Raw genomic sequence first — 18,681 nt, forward strand, 5'->3', positions numbered from 1 at the left:
AAGTGGCTGGACCTAGGCCCCCTACATATTTGTAGTAGATGTGCAGCTTGGTCTTCATGAGGGTTGCTCAACAATCAGAGCAGGGGCTGTCTCTGACTTGGTTGCCTGCCATTTGATCCCTTTCTCCTAGCTGGACTGCCTGGTTGGACCTCCGTGTGAGAGGATGTGCTTCAACTTATCCCAAGGCACGGTGTTACCCAAGGAAGGCTTCCCCTTCTTTGAGGAGAAGGGGGATAACGAGAGAAGGGATTTGTGAGGGTGGGACTAGAGGAGAGAAAGGAGGGGGCTGCAATCAGGATGTAAATTGAATTAATTAAGTAATGAAAAAAAGAAGTAGTAGACAGCTTTTGGCACTAAACTTAGTTCTCGGTTTTTAAATGACAGCATTACACTAAGCAAACATATTCTGACAAATATGTTCTATTAGGAAGATATAGAAAGATCAGAGTAACCCAAGTCAACCAAAAATGCAAAGCTTGCTCTTGTCAGTAAAAAAGAAAATTGAATTTATTTAGAAGTGAAGTCTTTGATCAGGATGTAAAGTGAATAAATAAATAACGATAAATAACGAAGGAAACTAAAAACAAAAACAAAAAAGTGAAGTCTTTTTTATAAAAAAAAATCATGTTGCAGAAAAAAATAATACTAATCACAACTCCAAATGAATTCCTCGACTACAGTTTTTCCAAAGTTGTATCATCATAAACATGAGAGTTACTTGTCATTTTTGGCCAGCTCCTCTAAAAGTCTAAATCCCAACAACGAAGCTACATCTGATTTTTTAAAAGGAACTATACCCTAGGCTTTTATATAATACACAGCAAATAACTGAGTTGGTTATAGATATAACATTCCAGTTTAATTACATATTAACTATATATCAACTAGATCCATATCATTCCAAAACCTTTTGATGGTGGCCAGTGATTTGTGTCAGTAGCATATGGTTAATAGTCACTTTTGTTCCCAAAATATATTTGTATAAATGAAGTTTCTATACTTCAAAGCCCAAATTCACAAGGAAAGCACCTTCTAAATCTTACTGCTGTAAGCTTGTTTTTCTGAGCTGTTATTATAGATAATAAGAGACTCCATTCCACAGGTTCTATAATAACACATTATAAATTTTGCACTGGTTTTTTTTCCACTAACTCTTGTGATGGCAAAACCATTTTTCTCAAAGCTGATTGGTTGTGCATGTCTACAACAGTGCTTAAATGTGATCCTGCTATCAAGCCTCCTGACAAGGAGGGATCTTTTTATGTTAAGACTTTTGGGTACTGAACATGACACCTTCTTGAAGAATTTTTGTTTTATTATTAAGAAATAAATGTGTCTTGCTCCTTGGCTCTCTCTGGCTTCAGCAGTTTGTAGTCATTTCTACCATAGACCATTAAGAACATATTTCAAAGACAGGTTAACAAGGTTCAAGTTTACTTTTTATCTAGTGCAGCTTCTAAGTGGCATTGGGTGAGTATCAAAGATTATCAACATATATTGTATAGTGTCAAGTAATGTCCTTGTTTATAGATGTTTGTTAACTTTCCTATTGTATTTGTGGTGTTTCTAAATCACCTTTGTAGACTAACTTTTGATAAAAGTTTCAACTCTTCGTTTATTTGGTGTTTGTTTCTCTTGTAGGTTTTCTCCCAAACTACTCTGACCTCCTTAACACTGTACTTTTGCACATTTCCATAAAGAAGTTTTGTCAACAATGCACTAGCAGTGTCTCAAAATACGATGCCTGTCTCATTTTCTCTCTGATTTAGCTCTCATCCTAATCTTAAAGCTCCGAAGATTAAGCTCGGTTTTGAGGACCCTCTCATAAGGGTATGGTTGAATAAAATGATTACCATGATTTGGGCTAGCTACCCTTAGAGGTGAAGCTTTGGTATTTGGCTCACTTATTTGCTTTCTTTCCAAATTTGAGTTTCTTCTCATACAAAAATCCTTATTTTTCCCAAAAAGGCTTATGAAAGTTTTGGTGAAAACATGTTGCTGCTTCAGTGCAGAAAACCAACTTCTCTTCCAAAGCCATGTGACCTGGTGAGTATTTTATCTCCTCATTTGTCAGGCTATAAAGTTCACTAAGTGCACCTGAGAGGACAAACCTCACTAAAGTATGTAAGGCAATGAGGAAGATGTCAAATTTTACAGGTGTACTTCAGAGCAGCCTCTGAGTATTATTTTCAATCAAAAATATAATCAAAAATAATCAAAAAATCAGCTGTTATTCAGTTATGTTCGTTTACAGGTAGAAAGGACTCATCCGACATAATATGATAGTTTAGCAAAAACAAAGACATTATATATACACAAAATAAAGTGAAATGTCTCCTTTCATGGGTACAGAATCTAGAATTACTGTAACTCTACTGTAAAGATGAGATAAGATGGGTATCTGAATGAGATGAACACCCTGAGATACCAAAAAGCCTTGATCCACGACCTGAGAGATGTTTAGAAAGGGGATCCTCTGCCTACTCTCTTCTCACTTCCTGTGGTTTTGTAACCTTCACTAAATATATCAGCCTCAGCAGTTACTTTTCTAAGGAAGAAAAAAAACATGCATTTCTGTCTCTTCATTCTTAATTTGCCCTCACAAGCCTTTGAGCAAAAGTGCATCTTTAAAGGTCAGGTTATAACAATATTAAATATAGAAATAGAGGAAAAGAGGAAAAATTTAACACTGTGTAATTCTTCAGTTTATTCCATTAGAACGTTAACTAATGTCTATATAGCACTGTTAGATGCAGTATCTTAGAAAACTTAAGTCCTAATTTTTTGAAGTGTGCATTCATTGAACCTGAACGTACATACAATGAATGTGGTTGGACCTTACAATGCCTTCCTAAACCAACTTGGCAGAAAAAACTCAGAATGATAAATACTAAGGTTTTTCAGGTTATAAATTATCTCCCCCATCCCCTACCACCTATCCCCCCCAACACCATCATCTTTCCTTCTCAGCCTGACTTTGGCAAGTAATGTCTCGAAATGAACATACAGTCACAGTAGAATCTCTTTAGAGTTCTGAACTCTGACAGAAAAGCAAAGACATTAGTACCTAACTGCAGAGTGCCCAAAGCACAATCATTTTAATGTCCCAAGATAATAATCAGTTTTATATTCTAGGTACCAAATGTAAAGATGAGTCTCCTTGTTTTCCTGGGTCTGCTTGGTGTCTCTGCTGCCATGCCAGTGAGTATTTACGCCTATGTTGGGTCTTCCCTTTGTACTCTGTTGTTGCTTGACTCAGGGACAGCTGGCAGATTATTTCAGCTAAGGCTCTGCGTTTCTCCCTCAGTTCCAGATGCCAATGCCCCGAATGCCTGGATTTAGCAGTAAAAGTGAAGAGGTATGTATTATACTCTGCACCGGAGGAGACACGTGCCAGTCCTACCTAGAAGGTCAGGAAAAGGAGAGTATTGGTACTTTTCTTAGAAAATAAAAATTCTTGTGAACGGACTAAGGGAGGTAAAATTCAAAGTCTTGCATTCAAATCAAAGGAAAAAAAAATCCCCCGCCTCCGAGCCTACTCATGTGTTTCACTGTTGATATATGTTAAAATTTAGTTGTTAGGTCTGGAGTCAGTTTTATTCACTAGTAAAGAGCCATTTGTACTTGGGAGTGTTATAAAGTACATACTTGATTATATCTTTTAGCATAACTCAACCTAGTTATCATTAGTCAAATTTCATGCTCATTAGAAACAGGGATCTTTGTATGTTTGCTTGGGTGTTTTGGTTTGGTTTTGAGACAAGGTCTCTTTATTATGTAGCCTAGATGTCCTGGAACTCTCATCCTTCCTTCTTCATTTGGTTTTGGTAATCAATGTCTGCTAGTTAATACAAAATCACAATAGAATCCCTTTATATCTGCGAACTCTGCCTCAAAGAAACGTTAAGGAGCTAGTGCCAAACCAACCGTAGAGTTATAGAGAACAGGCTGGCCTTGAATTCACATAGACCCGTCTGATGGGATTAGAGGTGTGCCAGAGAAGCAATTATCTTTTTACCATGAAATTATCTTGTTCTAAAATCCTGAATTCTAAATAAACAGAACATTCAAAAGCTCCAAAGTAAATTATATCTATTTTCTATTACTCTATATTGATTCAATATGAAGTCTGACATCAAATTCAGGAATCTGGGGGCTGGAAAATTGTCTCAGTTGGTAGAGTTTGTGGTTACAAGGGTGAGTCTGATCCCCAGAACCTCCAAGTTTGGAGACAGTCACTTGTAATCCCAGCACTGAGGAGTGGGAACTAGAGGATTCATGGACCTCCCTGGCTTGCCAGGAGGAAAACCCAAAATCAAGGAAGCCGCAGATACTAGTGAAACTTAGTCTCATAACAGAAGGTAGATAACTCGTAAGGAACAATATTTAAGATGCCAGCTTCCATATGCACACAGATGAACACATATACAATCCTGTGCGCATGGGGCTGAAGAATGGTTCAGTGGTTATGAGCACTGGATATTCTTCCAGAAAATAGGGAATTTGATTCCTAGCCCCTACATAATTATCTGTAACCCCAGTGCCAGGGAGTCTGACATCCTCATATGTCTTCTTTGTACAGCACACACACACACACACACAGTAAGGCGCAGACATATGTGCAGGCAAACACCCATATGCATTAAATAAATGTTTAATATTTTTTAAAACTATACATGTATGAAAATTACATACTCCAGAATTTTTTAATGAATACAAATTTTAAAGTAATATATAATTAAGAAATTATGACTATTGTATCTTCAGACCATGAACTCAATTTAATTCTTCTCTTTCGTGAGTTAATTTGAATAAAAGCTTTTCATTTTATCCCACATTAATGGATTCCTTTCATTTCAGATGATGCGATATAATCAATTCAACTTCATGAATGCCCCACCAGTAAGTCCTTTATACTGTTTCTGACACTTTCTATTTTCTATCCAGAAGCTGTGCTGTGTTTGTCTTAGCAGATAACAGTGTTAATTACCATCCACAAGTCTTAGTTAAAAGATAACCATTAAAATAGTGAAGGAGAAGTCCTATACAGGTTGTCCTCTGATGTCTACATACACACACACACTATGGCTCATTCATATTCCACACATACAAACACTAAATCCATGCCATTTCAAAATCACTGATTCATGAATTCTAGGGGTTTGAAAATTATTTCATTTCCTTATACTTAATATTAAAAATCAATACTTTAAAATTAAAAAAAAAATAGTGAAGGAGAGGAGAAAAACCATTTCATTTGTTCCTAGTGACAAACATTCTTAGTCATTTCTGGGTTTTTTTTTTCCTACAAGTGAACATCATCTACTAATAACAAATATTCTTTGTGTCTCAGAAAACTGTTCTAACTAAAGTTTCTAGGAGCTTTTCACACGACTAATGGCAACAAACACAAGATAGTGGATACTATTTGAGGAGAGACCTCTGTGTTATCTTACACAATTCTCAAACTGTGAATCTTTTTGTATTTTGCTGGAGTGATCATGGGATATACTTGTGGTTGTATGCTAATTCTAGAGCAAATTAAACCATGACCGTCAGCTCATCTTCTAATAAAATTGTGTGATAGCCCAAAAATGCATATCTCATGCTACTGTCGTGATGTGGTTATAGGCTTCCTCGATTCTGTCCTAACCTTTCTGTTCAGTGACTGTCTTAAGGTCTTTACCTAAAGTCATCATTTTCAATGCTCCCCTCCTAGATTCTGGTTGGCCCAACTTTCCTTGCTGTTTTTGTGTCTGTGAACTGAAATTTCCACCAATGTAAAATCATGCATCTGTTTCTGGGTTTTGCTTATTTGTTGTTTGGTTGGTTTTGGTTTAGGTTATTTTGGTTTAGGTTATTTTCATTTTGGTTGTTTTATTTCATTTTCCTCTCATTTTACCTGGCCTTAGATATAGCAAGTCACATGAGTTTTGAATTTCCATAAAAAAATATATACTCAGAAAAACATAAGATTCTTATGCAAGGTGTGGTAGTACACCCCAAAAATCTCCACACTCAGGATTTCAGTGACATGAAGATTGTTGTGTGTATGCATGTGTGCAGACAAAGTGTGTATATGTGTGTGTGTGTATGTGGTTCAGAAAACAACTTAGAGCACACGTACTTGCCTTTCACGTTTCTTGAGACAGTGTTTCTTTGTTGCTTACACTGCACATACCAGGCTACCTGGACCATGAGCCTCCAGGGGTTCTCTTGTCTTCATTTCCCATCTCACCATAGGAGCACTGGGATTATCACACTATTGTGCCCAACTTTACATGCATGGTTCTGGCTAGACAGAATCAGGGTCTCACATTTGTGCCGCAAGCACTTTGCCCACTAAGCCATTCTTCAGCCACCAAGTTCTTGAACTGACATCTCTTATTGAAGTCTGCCTTTGATTAGTTTGACAGGCTTTCTAGAAAACTGAGGTCTCATTCAGTAAGACAAAATGAAATGAAGTCTTCATTAAAGATCTTGGAATCAAATTCCACTGGAGTTTTAAGCTTCTTGACTTGGTTTTGGAAACTTGACTTTAGAAGGTGGGACGAAACTGGACTTCAACCTCATTCGTTGTTACTGCTTTTGCTGCTCTTTCAGATGATGCCTATGGGCCCATATGGAAATGGTATGCCAATGCCTCCACACATGCCTCCACAGTACCCTCCATACCAGATGCCCATGTGGCCTCCACCAGTACCCAATGGATGGCAGCAACCCCCAATGCCCAATTTCCCAAGCAAGACTGATCAAACCCAGGAGACTGCCAAACCCAACCAGACCAATCCACAAGAGCCACAGCCACAAAAGCAGCCTTTAAAGGAACCACCAAATGAAGCAGCACGGGCCAAAGATGAAGCCCAGCCACCTCAGGTGAGGCTAGAGCAGAAAACTTCCATATCACATGCATAACCATACCTTAAAAGAGAGGTCCCCACCTGTCCAACATACATACTTCCTCCTAAATTTAGTACAGGTATTGCTATGTAAGAATATGATATTTAATTTTGACATTTATCAAAAGTTGCCTGGCAGGTCAACTCCAACCTTATTTAGTTCAATATTACACAAATATTATTGCCTTAAAGATCCTTTTAAAACACAGAATCAAGCTGTGGTTGTAGGATATGCCGATAACACCAGCAATCAGAAGGCTGAGGTAGGATCATAAGTAGAAGGCCACCATGGCTATGTGGTAAGATACTCCTTGAAAATAAATAAGAATAAAATATAATACAGTCTTACAATATAGAGTCTCATGACTACTAGTAGAAGAGTCAGGAAAGAAAGATCAAGTTATACCCCAGCCTTCATTGGTCAATTATACATATAACAAATACAAACTTAATAAAAAAGGCACTCCTAGATTTGTATCTCGTTTTCTATCATTTCTCTGCCATTTGGGGCAACTAATTTCTCTGACCTTCAGCTTCTCAAGCAAACTGAGAATAACAATGATGCATGGTTGAGATCTGAAAGAGTCCCATAACCAACTACCATTTGAATACAAGTGTTTAATAATATGATTATTACCATCATCTCTACTCAAAATATGCAGAGAGGGAGGGAGGGAAGAGGGGGTAGAAGAAGAGAAAGAGAAAGAAATTTGATGCAAACAAAAAATACAAGCTGTCTCTAGTTTTCAAATAATTATTATCAATTTCTGTCATTTCTCATTTTCAATGTCACTGCCAAATAACTTTAATTTGTCTTTCTTTCTAGCCATTCCCACCATTTGGCAATGGACTTTACCCCTATCAACAACCACCATGGCCAATTCCACAGGTAAGAACTTTCTAGATGCTATAAATTAAAAATAATATCAGTATGTAAAAATTAACATAAGTTTACATACTGACAATCAGCAGAGAATATGAAACAAAATCAAGTTAGTAATTATTCAAAAAAACTGATTAAAAATTGAATATATGTTTTACTCAGACCAGTTTGCAACATGAACAGAGTCACTAATAACATAATTTAACTATTTAATTTTAAATGGTTGTACTATAATGCCTCACAAAAGAAATTAAAATATCTTCATTGAGTATCATAATTTATTATAATGCAAAATAGCACTAGGCAAGAGAGAGTTTAAAACTAAGAAGCAAGCCACGATTACATTGTAATCTCTCCATCATATTTTTCTATCAACAGATACATCATTATAAAGAAATCTGCAAAGTAATACATGAATTCTCAAAGAGTTCTTAAAGTTTAAAATTAACAAAATAAAGTATAATATTTAACGTATTTGAACAAAAAGAATAGTAAAGGCAGTGGTTTTCACCCTTCCTAATGCGAAAACTTTTAATGCAGTTCCTCATATTGTGTGACCCCAACCTTATTATTTTCATTGCTACTTCATAACCATGATTTTGCTATTGTTTTTAATTATAATGTAAATAGCTGTGTTTTCTGTGCTCTTAGGTTACCTCTGTGAATGGGTCATTCAACCCCCAGAGGGGTTGCAACCCACAGGTTGAGAACCACTGAGTAACACAAGCTGTCGAAAACAGCTACACACCAAGAAATACTCAGTGACTGTTTACTTGGCTATGGAACAGAGTTTTTCTTTGTTTGTTTGTTTGTTTGTTTTGTTTTTCTTGTAATTTACTGATCAAGAGGGTTTTAATGAGAAAAAATTCACTCCTTATTTTTTTTTTCCTTAAAAGGGTGGCTTTGCCACATTAAAGGAAGGAAACATTCCAGAGAGTTTAAAAACAACATGATTTCCATATTGAAATGACTCTTAATCCCATTACATCAATCTCTTGATGAGAAGCAAAAACTGCTTCTCAACCCTTGCTTCTATGTAGCTATCTATCCCTAAGCTTTCATTTCTTTAAATTTGATGTACTCTTATTTTTTTTAACTTTCGACATTAGTGTACAAAATGACGGTTTCATTATAGCACCTTCTGTGTTTGTGTGTTGGTATTGTGTGTCCCTGTGTTGGTATTGTGTGTGTGTGCCCCTGTACACATGTGGAGACCAGAGGATGGTGCTCACTGTCTTCCTCAGTCACTCTCCACCTTAGTTTTGAGGCAGGGTCTCCTACTGAATCTGGAGTTCACATCTTTGGTTAGGCTGCCTGGCAACCAGCTCTAGGGATCTGCCCATCTCTGCTCCCAACACTAGAACTGCAGGTGCACGTGGTCACACCCAGCCTTTTTAGAAGGAAGAGTGCTGGGAATCTGAACTCTCGGGTGCTCAGCTTTCATGGAAAGCAATATTCCAACTGAGCTGTCTCTTCAGCTCCTAAGCACAGCACTTCCACATACATTTGCCTTCTTACTTTTTTCTTTTTATTTTTATTTTTTGTTTGTTTGTTTTTTGTTTTTCGAGACAGGGTTTCTCTGTATAGCCCTGGCTGTCCTGGAACTCACTCTGTAGACCAGGCTGGCCTCGAACTCAGAAATCCGCCTGCCTCTGCCTCCCGAGTGCTGGGATTAAAGGCGTGCGCCACTACCCCCAGCTTTTTTTCTTACTCATCCTCCTCACCAACTACGTTGTCTCCTCCTTGGCTCCTCTTTTGCTGGTTGCTTACCTTGCTTCTAAAAGTTCCTACTTTCACTTTCATGACACATATATTTTTTATTAGATATTTTCTTCATTTATATTTCAAATGCTATCTCGAAAGTCCCCTATACCCTCACCCTGCCCTGCTTCCCAACCCACCCACTCCTGCTTCCTGGCACTGGCATTCCCCTGTACTGGGGCATATATATTTCATTACTCTTTTCTGCCTCTCTCTTACTTCCTTTAAGATCTCTTCATCCCCTCTTTGGGCCCCCTTCTACTTTACTGAGTTGAGCACATGTGTACACACATACATGCGCGCACGCACACACACAATCTAGAATCCACATGTAAGCAAAAATGTGGCATTTATGGCTAGTTAAAATTCCTTGTGTAGACTGGTAGTGGTGAAACATGCCTTTAATCCCAGCACTTAGAAGGCAGAGGCAAGCAAATCTATGTGAGCTCAAGGGCAGCCTGGTCTACAGATCGAAGGCTATGCAGAGAAATACTTGTCTAAATAAATAAATAAATAAATAAATAAATAAATAAATAAATAAAATTCCTTATGTAAATGCACATATCTTTACCCAGTTTAAGAATCTTTGTGATATGTCTAGTGCTGCAGATATAACCTCAGAAATGGTCCTGCTAGGTTCAATAGACTGCTCTATTTTTAGATTTGTGAGTAACTTCCAGTCTAGCATCTCTAGTGGCTGTGTCACTCCATATTACCACTTGCAGTTTCTAACAGTCCTCTTCCCCACATCCTTGACATTTGTGTTCCTTAACATTTGTGTGCTGGAATGAAAACCTTTCTATGTTGAGATGCTATCTTAAATTAATTTAAATTAGTTCTGATAGTTAAGAATGTTCAATATTATCATAAGTATTGGCCATTTGTATTTCTCCTTTTAGTAAATGTCTCTCCACTCCATTAGACCATTTACTATTTCTTTTAATATTCAATGTTTGCAGTCCTTTCTACATTCTTCACATTTATCTCTTAAGTATAGTTGGCAATGATTCCTTCCCACTCTGTAGCGAGTGTCCTCACTCTGGTGACTGTATACTTTGATATGCAAAAAGCTCTTTAATCTCATGTAATCCTCCCATTTGTCAATTCTTGGAAGTCTACTGTGCTACTGGAGTCTTTGTCAGAAAATTCTTAACATGTCTGAATCTTAAATACTTTTTATATGAGTTTTCTTTTATTAGCTTCAAGTCTTACATATAAGCTTTCCACACATTTAGAGTTGGTTTTGGTGTAAGGTGAGAGATATGGACTTAGTTTAATTCTTCAGCAGATGGATAAAGTTTTCCCAGCACCATTTGTTAAAGAAGTTGTCTTTTTTTGCAATGTATGTTTTTGACACCTTTATTGAAAATTAGGTGTTTGCAGCTATGTGGATTTAATTCTGCATTTGATTTTCTATTTTTTCTGTTTTCTTCTATTTTCTGTTTGTACCAATGTCATACTAAATTTGTTACTATAGCTCTGTACTGTATAGAGCTATATCAGGTATAGTGAGATAACCAGAATTTCTCTTTCCATTTAGAACTTTTCTACTTATTTTAATCCTTTGTATTTTCACATAAAAATTGTATAATTATTCTTATTTCTGCAAAGGATATAACTGAAATTTTGATGGATATTGAATTAAGCATATGGATCACTTTTAGTAATATGATCATTTTTATAATCTTGAGTTGATAAGTCCATGTACATTGACTTTTCTTATGTGAGAATTCATATTTTGTTAAGAAAATTAACTTCAAGGGTACACAAAGAGTGTTAAATATAACATTACAATTTAATCTCATATTGTTGTGTGCTCTAATATAGATACTTGGAGCCCACTATTACTCAAATATTAATATCTGTCTCTATCTTTCTCTCTCCTTTCTCCTCCCTCTCTTCTTCTTCCCTCCCCCGAGATAGTGAGGTAAAGTGATTGATAAGACAGGATATTTTTAATAAGATAGCCTAGGGTCATCTTACAGCTTTATAAAAATAGTACTCACAAATGGATCATAAGTAGTTAGTGAGTCTAATGGCTCAGGAGCACGAAGTTCACAAAACGATGCATCATTACTAATGAGCCAGTTAAACATACCTCCTGACTTACAAACAAATGGCAACATAGAAAGTGCTTTCCAGAGCTGAGGAGTGAGCTTAGTGGGTAAAGTGCTTGCTGTACAAGCATGGAGACTTGAGTTCAGATCCCCAGCATCCCTCTCAACCCTAGTGCTGACGAGAGGAGACAGGAGAATCCCAGCTCTTGCTGGCTCAGCTACTCTAGCCAACCAGTGAGCTCCATGTTCAATGAGAGATCCTACCTCAAAAGGTAACGTGAAGGAGGAAAGAAGACAGCCAACACCAACGTCTGGCCTCCACACACATACGCACATGCACATGTACACAAACACACACGCACAAGCACACATAACACACACAATCATACACACATATGCACACACATACAAACACACACATACACAGACAATCACACACACAAACACGCACACATAGACACAAACACACATATACATACAATCACGTACACATTTCTAGTCCAGTCTAATGGCGCACAACTGTAATCCCAGCACTTAGAAGGCTGAGGCAGGAAGATTGCCAAGAACTCAAGGACAGCCCAGATACATAATGATCCTGATATAAAACAAGATCCTGCCTTAAAAACAAAGAGAAGAAAACAAAGTGGTTGGTTCCTGTGCTCACTGTGCTTTTCATCTTTCAGAGGGGACCACCAACAGCGTTTGGACGGCCAAAGTTCAGCAATGAAGAAGGAGTAAGTACAAGTGGCTCTGTCACCCTGGTTAAGAACTATAGTCTATCAGCTGCTATCATTTAACCCAATGCCAGAAGAACTTAAAACCATCGCTAAAAACTTCTTTAACTCGAGCTCTCAAGTTTTTTTTTTTAAGTGAAATAAAATCAAGCCAGTAGTGTGACTAAGTGTGATGCAGTGCTAGTTGTGGCAGCACAGGCATAGTCTCAGCACAGCAGACAGCTGCGTGGCTTCGTCCCTAAACCCAGCACCACTTCCATGGTGTATAATTCCTCTACATGTATTGAAAGACTGCACACAGATTTGCTGTGGAAACTATTAGCTTCTTTGCAAACTTGATAGTGAACTCTAGACAGTGAAACACACAGAAAGAAATTAAGATCATCTTAGGATATTCTCTTCACAGGAAATTACATTATTGTCTAAATATCTCATTGAATAAATACTGAAATCCAGAGAACATACATTAATATCCAATCTTTCCTCTTGGGTTACAGGATAAACTGGACCAAACCCAAGTCTTATGATACGATGCCATTTTTACTAGATTCCAGGAAAGTAAACAAGTATGCCCAGCCAACTCTTAGAATGTCAACAGATAAACTGTTCTAGTGGCTTTGAGTCCACCCTGGACTTGGCTTACTCTTTACCTCTAGCTATGTGGCATGCACTCCGTGAAAGCAGAAATATATACCTTTGCTGGAGGAGGAAGGAACAAGGTATCACTAAAGTAATGCTGGTGAAATATTATTTCAATAATATCACAGGACGTTTAAAATACTATATCACTATAAAATACCCACGTAAGAGTGTACCCTTACTTAGAAACTAGAACTTCAGATTTTCATAAAATTTAGCAAGTAAAACAGAATAATTCAGACATAAACATAGGCTTAAATCTGTGTCCTATCTCTTGGGGAAACTAAGGCTGGGGATATAGCTCAGTAGTAGAAGACTTAACTACCATGCCTATGTTTAATCACCAGCACAGGGGAAAAATTAAATAACTAAATGATACACACATGTCTAAAAAAAATCACATAGGTTGTTAATTTAATTCAAAATTATTATTAAGTATTTCCCACTGGTCTAGAAAACTAGAATACCAAAACAATATTTTTACTTAAAAGCTTCCCATGGAGATGTCAAGTGGAAGGAGCCCAGTGAAATAAGCAAGTCAAACCTGCTGCGCTGGTAACCACAGCCGAAGGCTGCAGACATAAGCAGCAGAGCCTGAGTCCAGCACTACTCCTGGAGTCAGGTGCACCTGGCTGTGGCACTCAAGCTGCATCTTGAAGTCAAGTGTGCTGGGAGGGGTGAGGGTGTAGGTGGGAAACAGTTAGAAAGGGAAAGGCCATGTGCAAAGACAAGAGAATTAACAGTGGAGGCAATTTGCAACCACATCAAGTTTAAGGAAGAGGAACTAAGGTTAAAGGTCATGGCCATGATTCAGATGATTGTAAACGTTTTAAAATGTTTAGTACAATATGTAGCATTTATTAGAAACAAAATTCCAGATATGAAGATCTAGAGAAAGATATAGATATATTCTCATTTGACTCTCAGGACAAATTGTGTGGTTTTTACTATTCTATTATTATTGTCTCCATATTACAATTGAACTGTGAATTCAGCCAACAGTTATAGCCCTAAAAGTGGTAGAAAGTACTGCATTACACATGTATTTAGCACCAAGGCATTCTGCTTTCTATGTTATGCTAAAGAAGTTATAGTTTATTCTTTAAGGGAAAGGTAATTCTAAACACATACTTAAAGAGAAAAATGTTTAAATTCCCAGAAACAGATCCCTAGTGTCTCCGACTCTGATGGAAATCATAAAGTAAAGTAAGATTACACATACAGTGGTCACTGAGAAAGCAATGTCAATACTTTGGGAGTGGTAGGCAAAAAAAGACAGGGCAAGGCTGAAAGTTCAGATAGAACATTTGGACTTGGTAATTAACTGTCTGGGGAAATAAGATAGAAAGCAGAAGCTGGGGCAACTGGGTTTGAGATTAGAAAATGCTCCTTAGATACAGGATAATGACGTTTGTGGGGAGCTGAACCCAGTTCTGGGTGCGTTCAGTTGGAAGAGTCTGGAGCCTTACTGATTGGACCTTCAGCAAGAACCGTAGGACAGGCTTTTGCCTTTGTGAAATAAAGGCATGTATCCATATTTGAAGTTCAGGATCAGCAACAGAGGAGAGTAAAATGAGAACACAGAAATGAGGAGGGAAGGGGATGGAATCAAAAACAAAAACTAAATCATGATGTTGCCCTGCCTGTAATGCCAGCACTCTGAAGGCAAAGACAGGAGGATCACTGCAAGTTTAGCACGACACTGATCCACATAGCAAGTTACAGGCCAACCAGAGTTATATGGCAAAACTCTATCTCAAAAATAAATAACTAGATACAATATCAAGAATTATAACAGTTAACTTGGACACTGTAGCTCACATGTGTAACCTCAGCACTCAGGGGCTCAAGCATGGGGGTTTTCACACATTCAAAGCCTAAGCAATAGTCTCACACTGTGAGATCCTAGATCAAAAAGCATTTTAACCCTAAGGTTCAGGATGTGGGCCTAAACCCTAGAGAGAATACTAAGCACCCAGTGGGTAGAACAGAGGCCTCGAACCTCTAGGAGAGTGTAGGCTGTCATGGTATGAGAAGCCTGTGGAGGAACTTTCCCACTTACACTAAGCAATTCCAAGCAACACCATGGAAGCAAACAAAGAATAATTCTCCTTTCCTGTCTTCTTTCCTATAGAATCCTTACTATGCATATTTTGGATATCACGGCTTCGGGGGTCGTCCTTATTACTCAGAAGAGATGTTTGAAGATTATGAAAAACCCAAAGAAAAAGATCCTCCTAAACCAGAGGACCCACCCCCAGATGACCCACCCCCAGAGGCTTCTACAAATTCAACTGTGCAGGATGCTAATGCTACTCAATCAATTCCTGGAGGCGGAAATGACACCAGCCCAATAGGAAACACAGGCCCTGGGCCGAACACTGGGAACAATCCTACAGTTCAAAACGGTGTCTTCCCTCTCCCTAAAGTTAATGTTTCAGGCCAGGGAGTACCAAAAAAACAAATTCCGTGGAGACCAAGTCAGCCAAATATTTATGAGAATTATCCTTACCCAAATTATCCTTCAGAAAGACAATGGCAAACCACTGGTACCCAGGGGCCTAGACAGAATGGACCTGGCTACCGAAATCCACAAGTTGAAAGGGGTCCTCAGTGGAATTCCTTTGCTTGGGAAGGCAAACAAGCTACTCATCCAGGAAATCCAACTTACCATAAACCTCCCTCTCCTACCTCCGGAGTTAATTATGCAGGAAATCCAGTCAATTTCGGAAGAAAATTACCAGGGCCAAATAAACCATTTGTGGGAGCCAATCCGGCCTCAAATAAACCCTTTGTGGGAGCCAATCCGGCCTCAAATAAACCCTTTGTGGGAGCCAATCCAGCCTCAAATAAACCCTTTGTGGGAGCCAATCCGGCCTCAAATAAACCATTTGTGGGAGCCAATCCGGCCTCAAATAAACCCTTTATGGGAGTCAATCCGGCCTCAAACAAACCCTTTATGGGAGCCAATCCGGCTGCAAACAAACCATCTATAGGAACCAATCCAGCCGCAAACAAACCATCTATAGGAACCAATCCAGCCGCAAACAAACCATCTATAGGAACCAATCCAGCCGCAAATAAACCCTTTGTGAGAAACAATGTAGGTGCAAATAAACCCTTTGTGGGAACCAATCCCTCCTCAAATCAACCATTTCTGAGAAGCAATCAGGCCTCAAATAAACCATTTCTGAGAAGCAATCAGGCCTCAAATAAACCATTTGTGGGCACCAATGTGGCCTCAGTGGGTCCTAAACAGGTCACTGTTAGCCACAATATGAAAACTCAAAATCCAAAAGAAAAGTCACTAGGTCAAAAAGAAAGAACAGTCACTCCTACCAAAGATGCAAGCAACCCCTGGAGAACTGCTAAACAATATGGAATTAACAATCCAAACTATAATTTGCCTCGCTCTGAGGGCAGCATGGTAGGCCCAAATTTTAATTCCTTTGATCAACAAGAAAACTCCTACTTCTCAAAAGGAGCTTCCAAAAGAGTACCAAGTCCTAATATACAAATCCAAAGCCAGAATTTGCCCAAAGGAATTGCTTTAGAGCCAAGAAGAACCCCATTTCAATCAGAAACTAGAAAACCTGAGTTAAAACATGGCACACACCAGCCTGCATACCCTAAGAAAATCCCTTCTCCTACAAGAAAACATTTCCCTGCTGAAAGAAATACCTGGAATCGTCAAAAAATCCTTCCACCCTTAAAGGAAGACTATGGGAGGCAAGATGAAAATTTACTTCATCCGTCCTATGGCTCTAGAGGAAATATTTTTTACCATGAATATACCAATCCTTATCATAATGAAAAATCACAGTACATTAAAAGCAATCCATGGGATAAGAGGGTCAGCTCTCCCAGTACTATGATGCGGCCAGAAACCCCACAGTACACCATGACTTCTCTAGACCAGAAGGAGACAGAGCAGTACAATGAAGAGGACCCAATTGATCCAAATGAAGATGAATCTTTTCCAGGACAAAGTAGATGGGGTGATGAAGAGATGAACTTCAAAGGAAACCCAACAGTTAGGCAGTATGAAGGTGAGCACTATGCCTCAACCCTAGCGAAGGAATACCTTCCCTATTCCTTAAGTAATCCACCAAAACCCAGTGAAGATTTTCCTTACAGTGAATTCTATCCCTGGAACCCACAGGAAACTTTTCCAATATATAACCCAGGTCCTACTATAGCACCACCTGTGGACCCCAGAAGTTATTATGTTAATAATGCCATAGGACAAGAAGAAAGCACTCTCTTTCCTTCATGGACCTCCTGGGACCACAGGAATCAAGCTGAGAGGCAGAAAGAGAGTGAGCCATATTTCAACAGAAATGTCTGGGATCAGTCAATGAATTTACACAAATCTAATATACCAAACCATCCTTATTCCACTACCTCCCCTGCTAGATTTCCAAAAGATCCAACATGGCTTGAAGGTGAGAATTTGAACTATGATTTACAAATTACTAGTTTAAGTCCACCAGAAAGAGAACAGTTGGCTTTCCCAGACTTCCTGCCTCAAAGTTACCCAACAGGTCAAAATGAAGCACACTTATTTCACCAAAGTCAAAGAGGGTCTTGCTGTATTGGTGGCTCCACAGGACATGAAGACAATGTGCTGGCTCTACAAGACTACACTTCATCCTATGGTCTTCCACCAAGGAAGAACCAAGAAACCAGTCCTGTGCATACAGAAAGCAATTATATCAAGTATGCAAGACCTAACGTTTCCCCAGCAAGCATCCTACCTAGTCAAAGAAATATCTCAGAGAACAAACTAACTGCAGAAATCCCAAACCCAAGTCCATTTGGAGATGGTGTGCCTACTGTGAGAAAAAATACTCCATATTCTGGAAAGAATCAACTAGAGACAGGAATTATGGCCTTTTCTGAAGCCAGCTCTTCTCAGCCAAAAAACACACCCTGTCTTAAAAGTGACCTTGGAGGAGATCGGAGGGATGTTCTGAAACAATTTTTTGAAGGCAGCCAGCTGAGTGAAAGAACTGCTGGCCTTACTCCCGAGCAGCTCGTCATTGGTATTCCTGATAAAGGCTCTGGCCCAGATAGCATACAAAGTGAAGTCCAAGGGAATGAGGGTGAGATGCAGCAGCAAAGGCCACCTACCATCATGAAGTTGCCATGCTTTGGCTCCAAATTAGCAAAATTTCACTCTTCTACCACTGGACCTCCAACTAACAACGGAAGAACGACCCTACTTAATGGTGCTCTCTCCACACCCACTGAAAGTCCTAACACATTGGTTGGGTTAGCTACTAGGGAACAATTTAAAAGTATAAACGTAGATAAACTTAATGCAGATGAACACACTACACTCGAATCTTTTCAAGGAACCAGTCCACAGGACCAAGGCTGCTTACTGCTTCAGGCTTAGGGATCGCTTCAACTAAACATCCTTGGGGGATGGAAAAAAAAAAAAAAACTAGCAATCCTATGTCAATGATTCTGCAACTTTGTACCCTGAGACTTGATTACCTTCTTATGACCCCTAAGCCTTTTTCTCTCCCAACAGTAGAAATAGTGGCCCAGGTAGAGTTAATGAGATTGGGCCTCTGGGGCTGGCTGGATCCAGCACTGTAACAAGTTAGTGCTCACTTAAGAAAAAGCATGAAGGCCATGACCATTCCTGCCTTGAAACTTGGAAGCTATTTGATTGTCTGAGTTAGTTCCCTCTTTCTTGT

The 18,681-nt window shown here is 38.7% G+C and overlaps 1 protein-coding gene across 3 annotated transcripts; it reads left to right on the top strand.

Moving 5' to 3' along the window:
* Positions 1-1,330: 1,330 nt before the first annotated feature.
* Enam (enamelin) lies at positions 1,331-18,374 on the top strand. 3 transcript variants are annotated; one of them, XM_085836207.1, is made up of 10 exons: positions 1,331-1,470; positions 1,770-1,830; positions 1,969-2,046; positions 3,136-3,201; positions 3,314-3,358; positions 4,861-4,902; positions 6,604-6,876; positions 7,726-7,788; positions 12,284-12,334; positions 15,108-18,374. In XM_085836207.1, exons 1-10 carry the CDS (start codon positions 1,331-1,333, stop codon positions 18,372-18,374), a joined length of 4,086 nt encoding a protein of 1,361 aa, XP_085692333.1. The 3 variants fall into 3 exon arrangements, with proteins under 3 accessions (XP_085692333.1, XP_021019653.1, XP_021019652.1); XM_021163994.1 differs by lacking the exons at positions 1,331-1,470; positions 1,770-1,830 and adding an exon at positions 13,656-13,658 and having other exon boundaries at positions 1,993-2,046; positions 15,108-15,734; positions 16,179-18,374; XM_021163993.1 differs by lacking the exons at positions 1,331-1,470; positions 1,770-1,830 and having other exon boundaries at positions 1,993-2,046; positions 3,308-3,358.
* Positions 18,375-18,681: the final 307 nt, after the last annotated feature.

The sequence above is a fragment of the Mus caroli genome, unplaced genomic scaffold (assembly GCF_978045245.1).
Source record: "Mus caroli unplaced genomic scaffold, Mus_caroli_1 scaffold_4, whole genome shotgun sequence".
NCBI classification, from domain to species: Eukaryota; Metazoa; Chordata; class Mammalia; order Rodentia; family Muridae; genus Mus; species Mus caroli.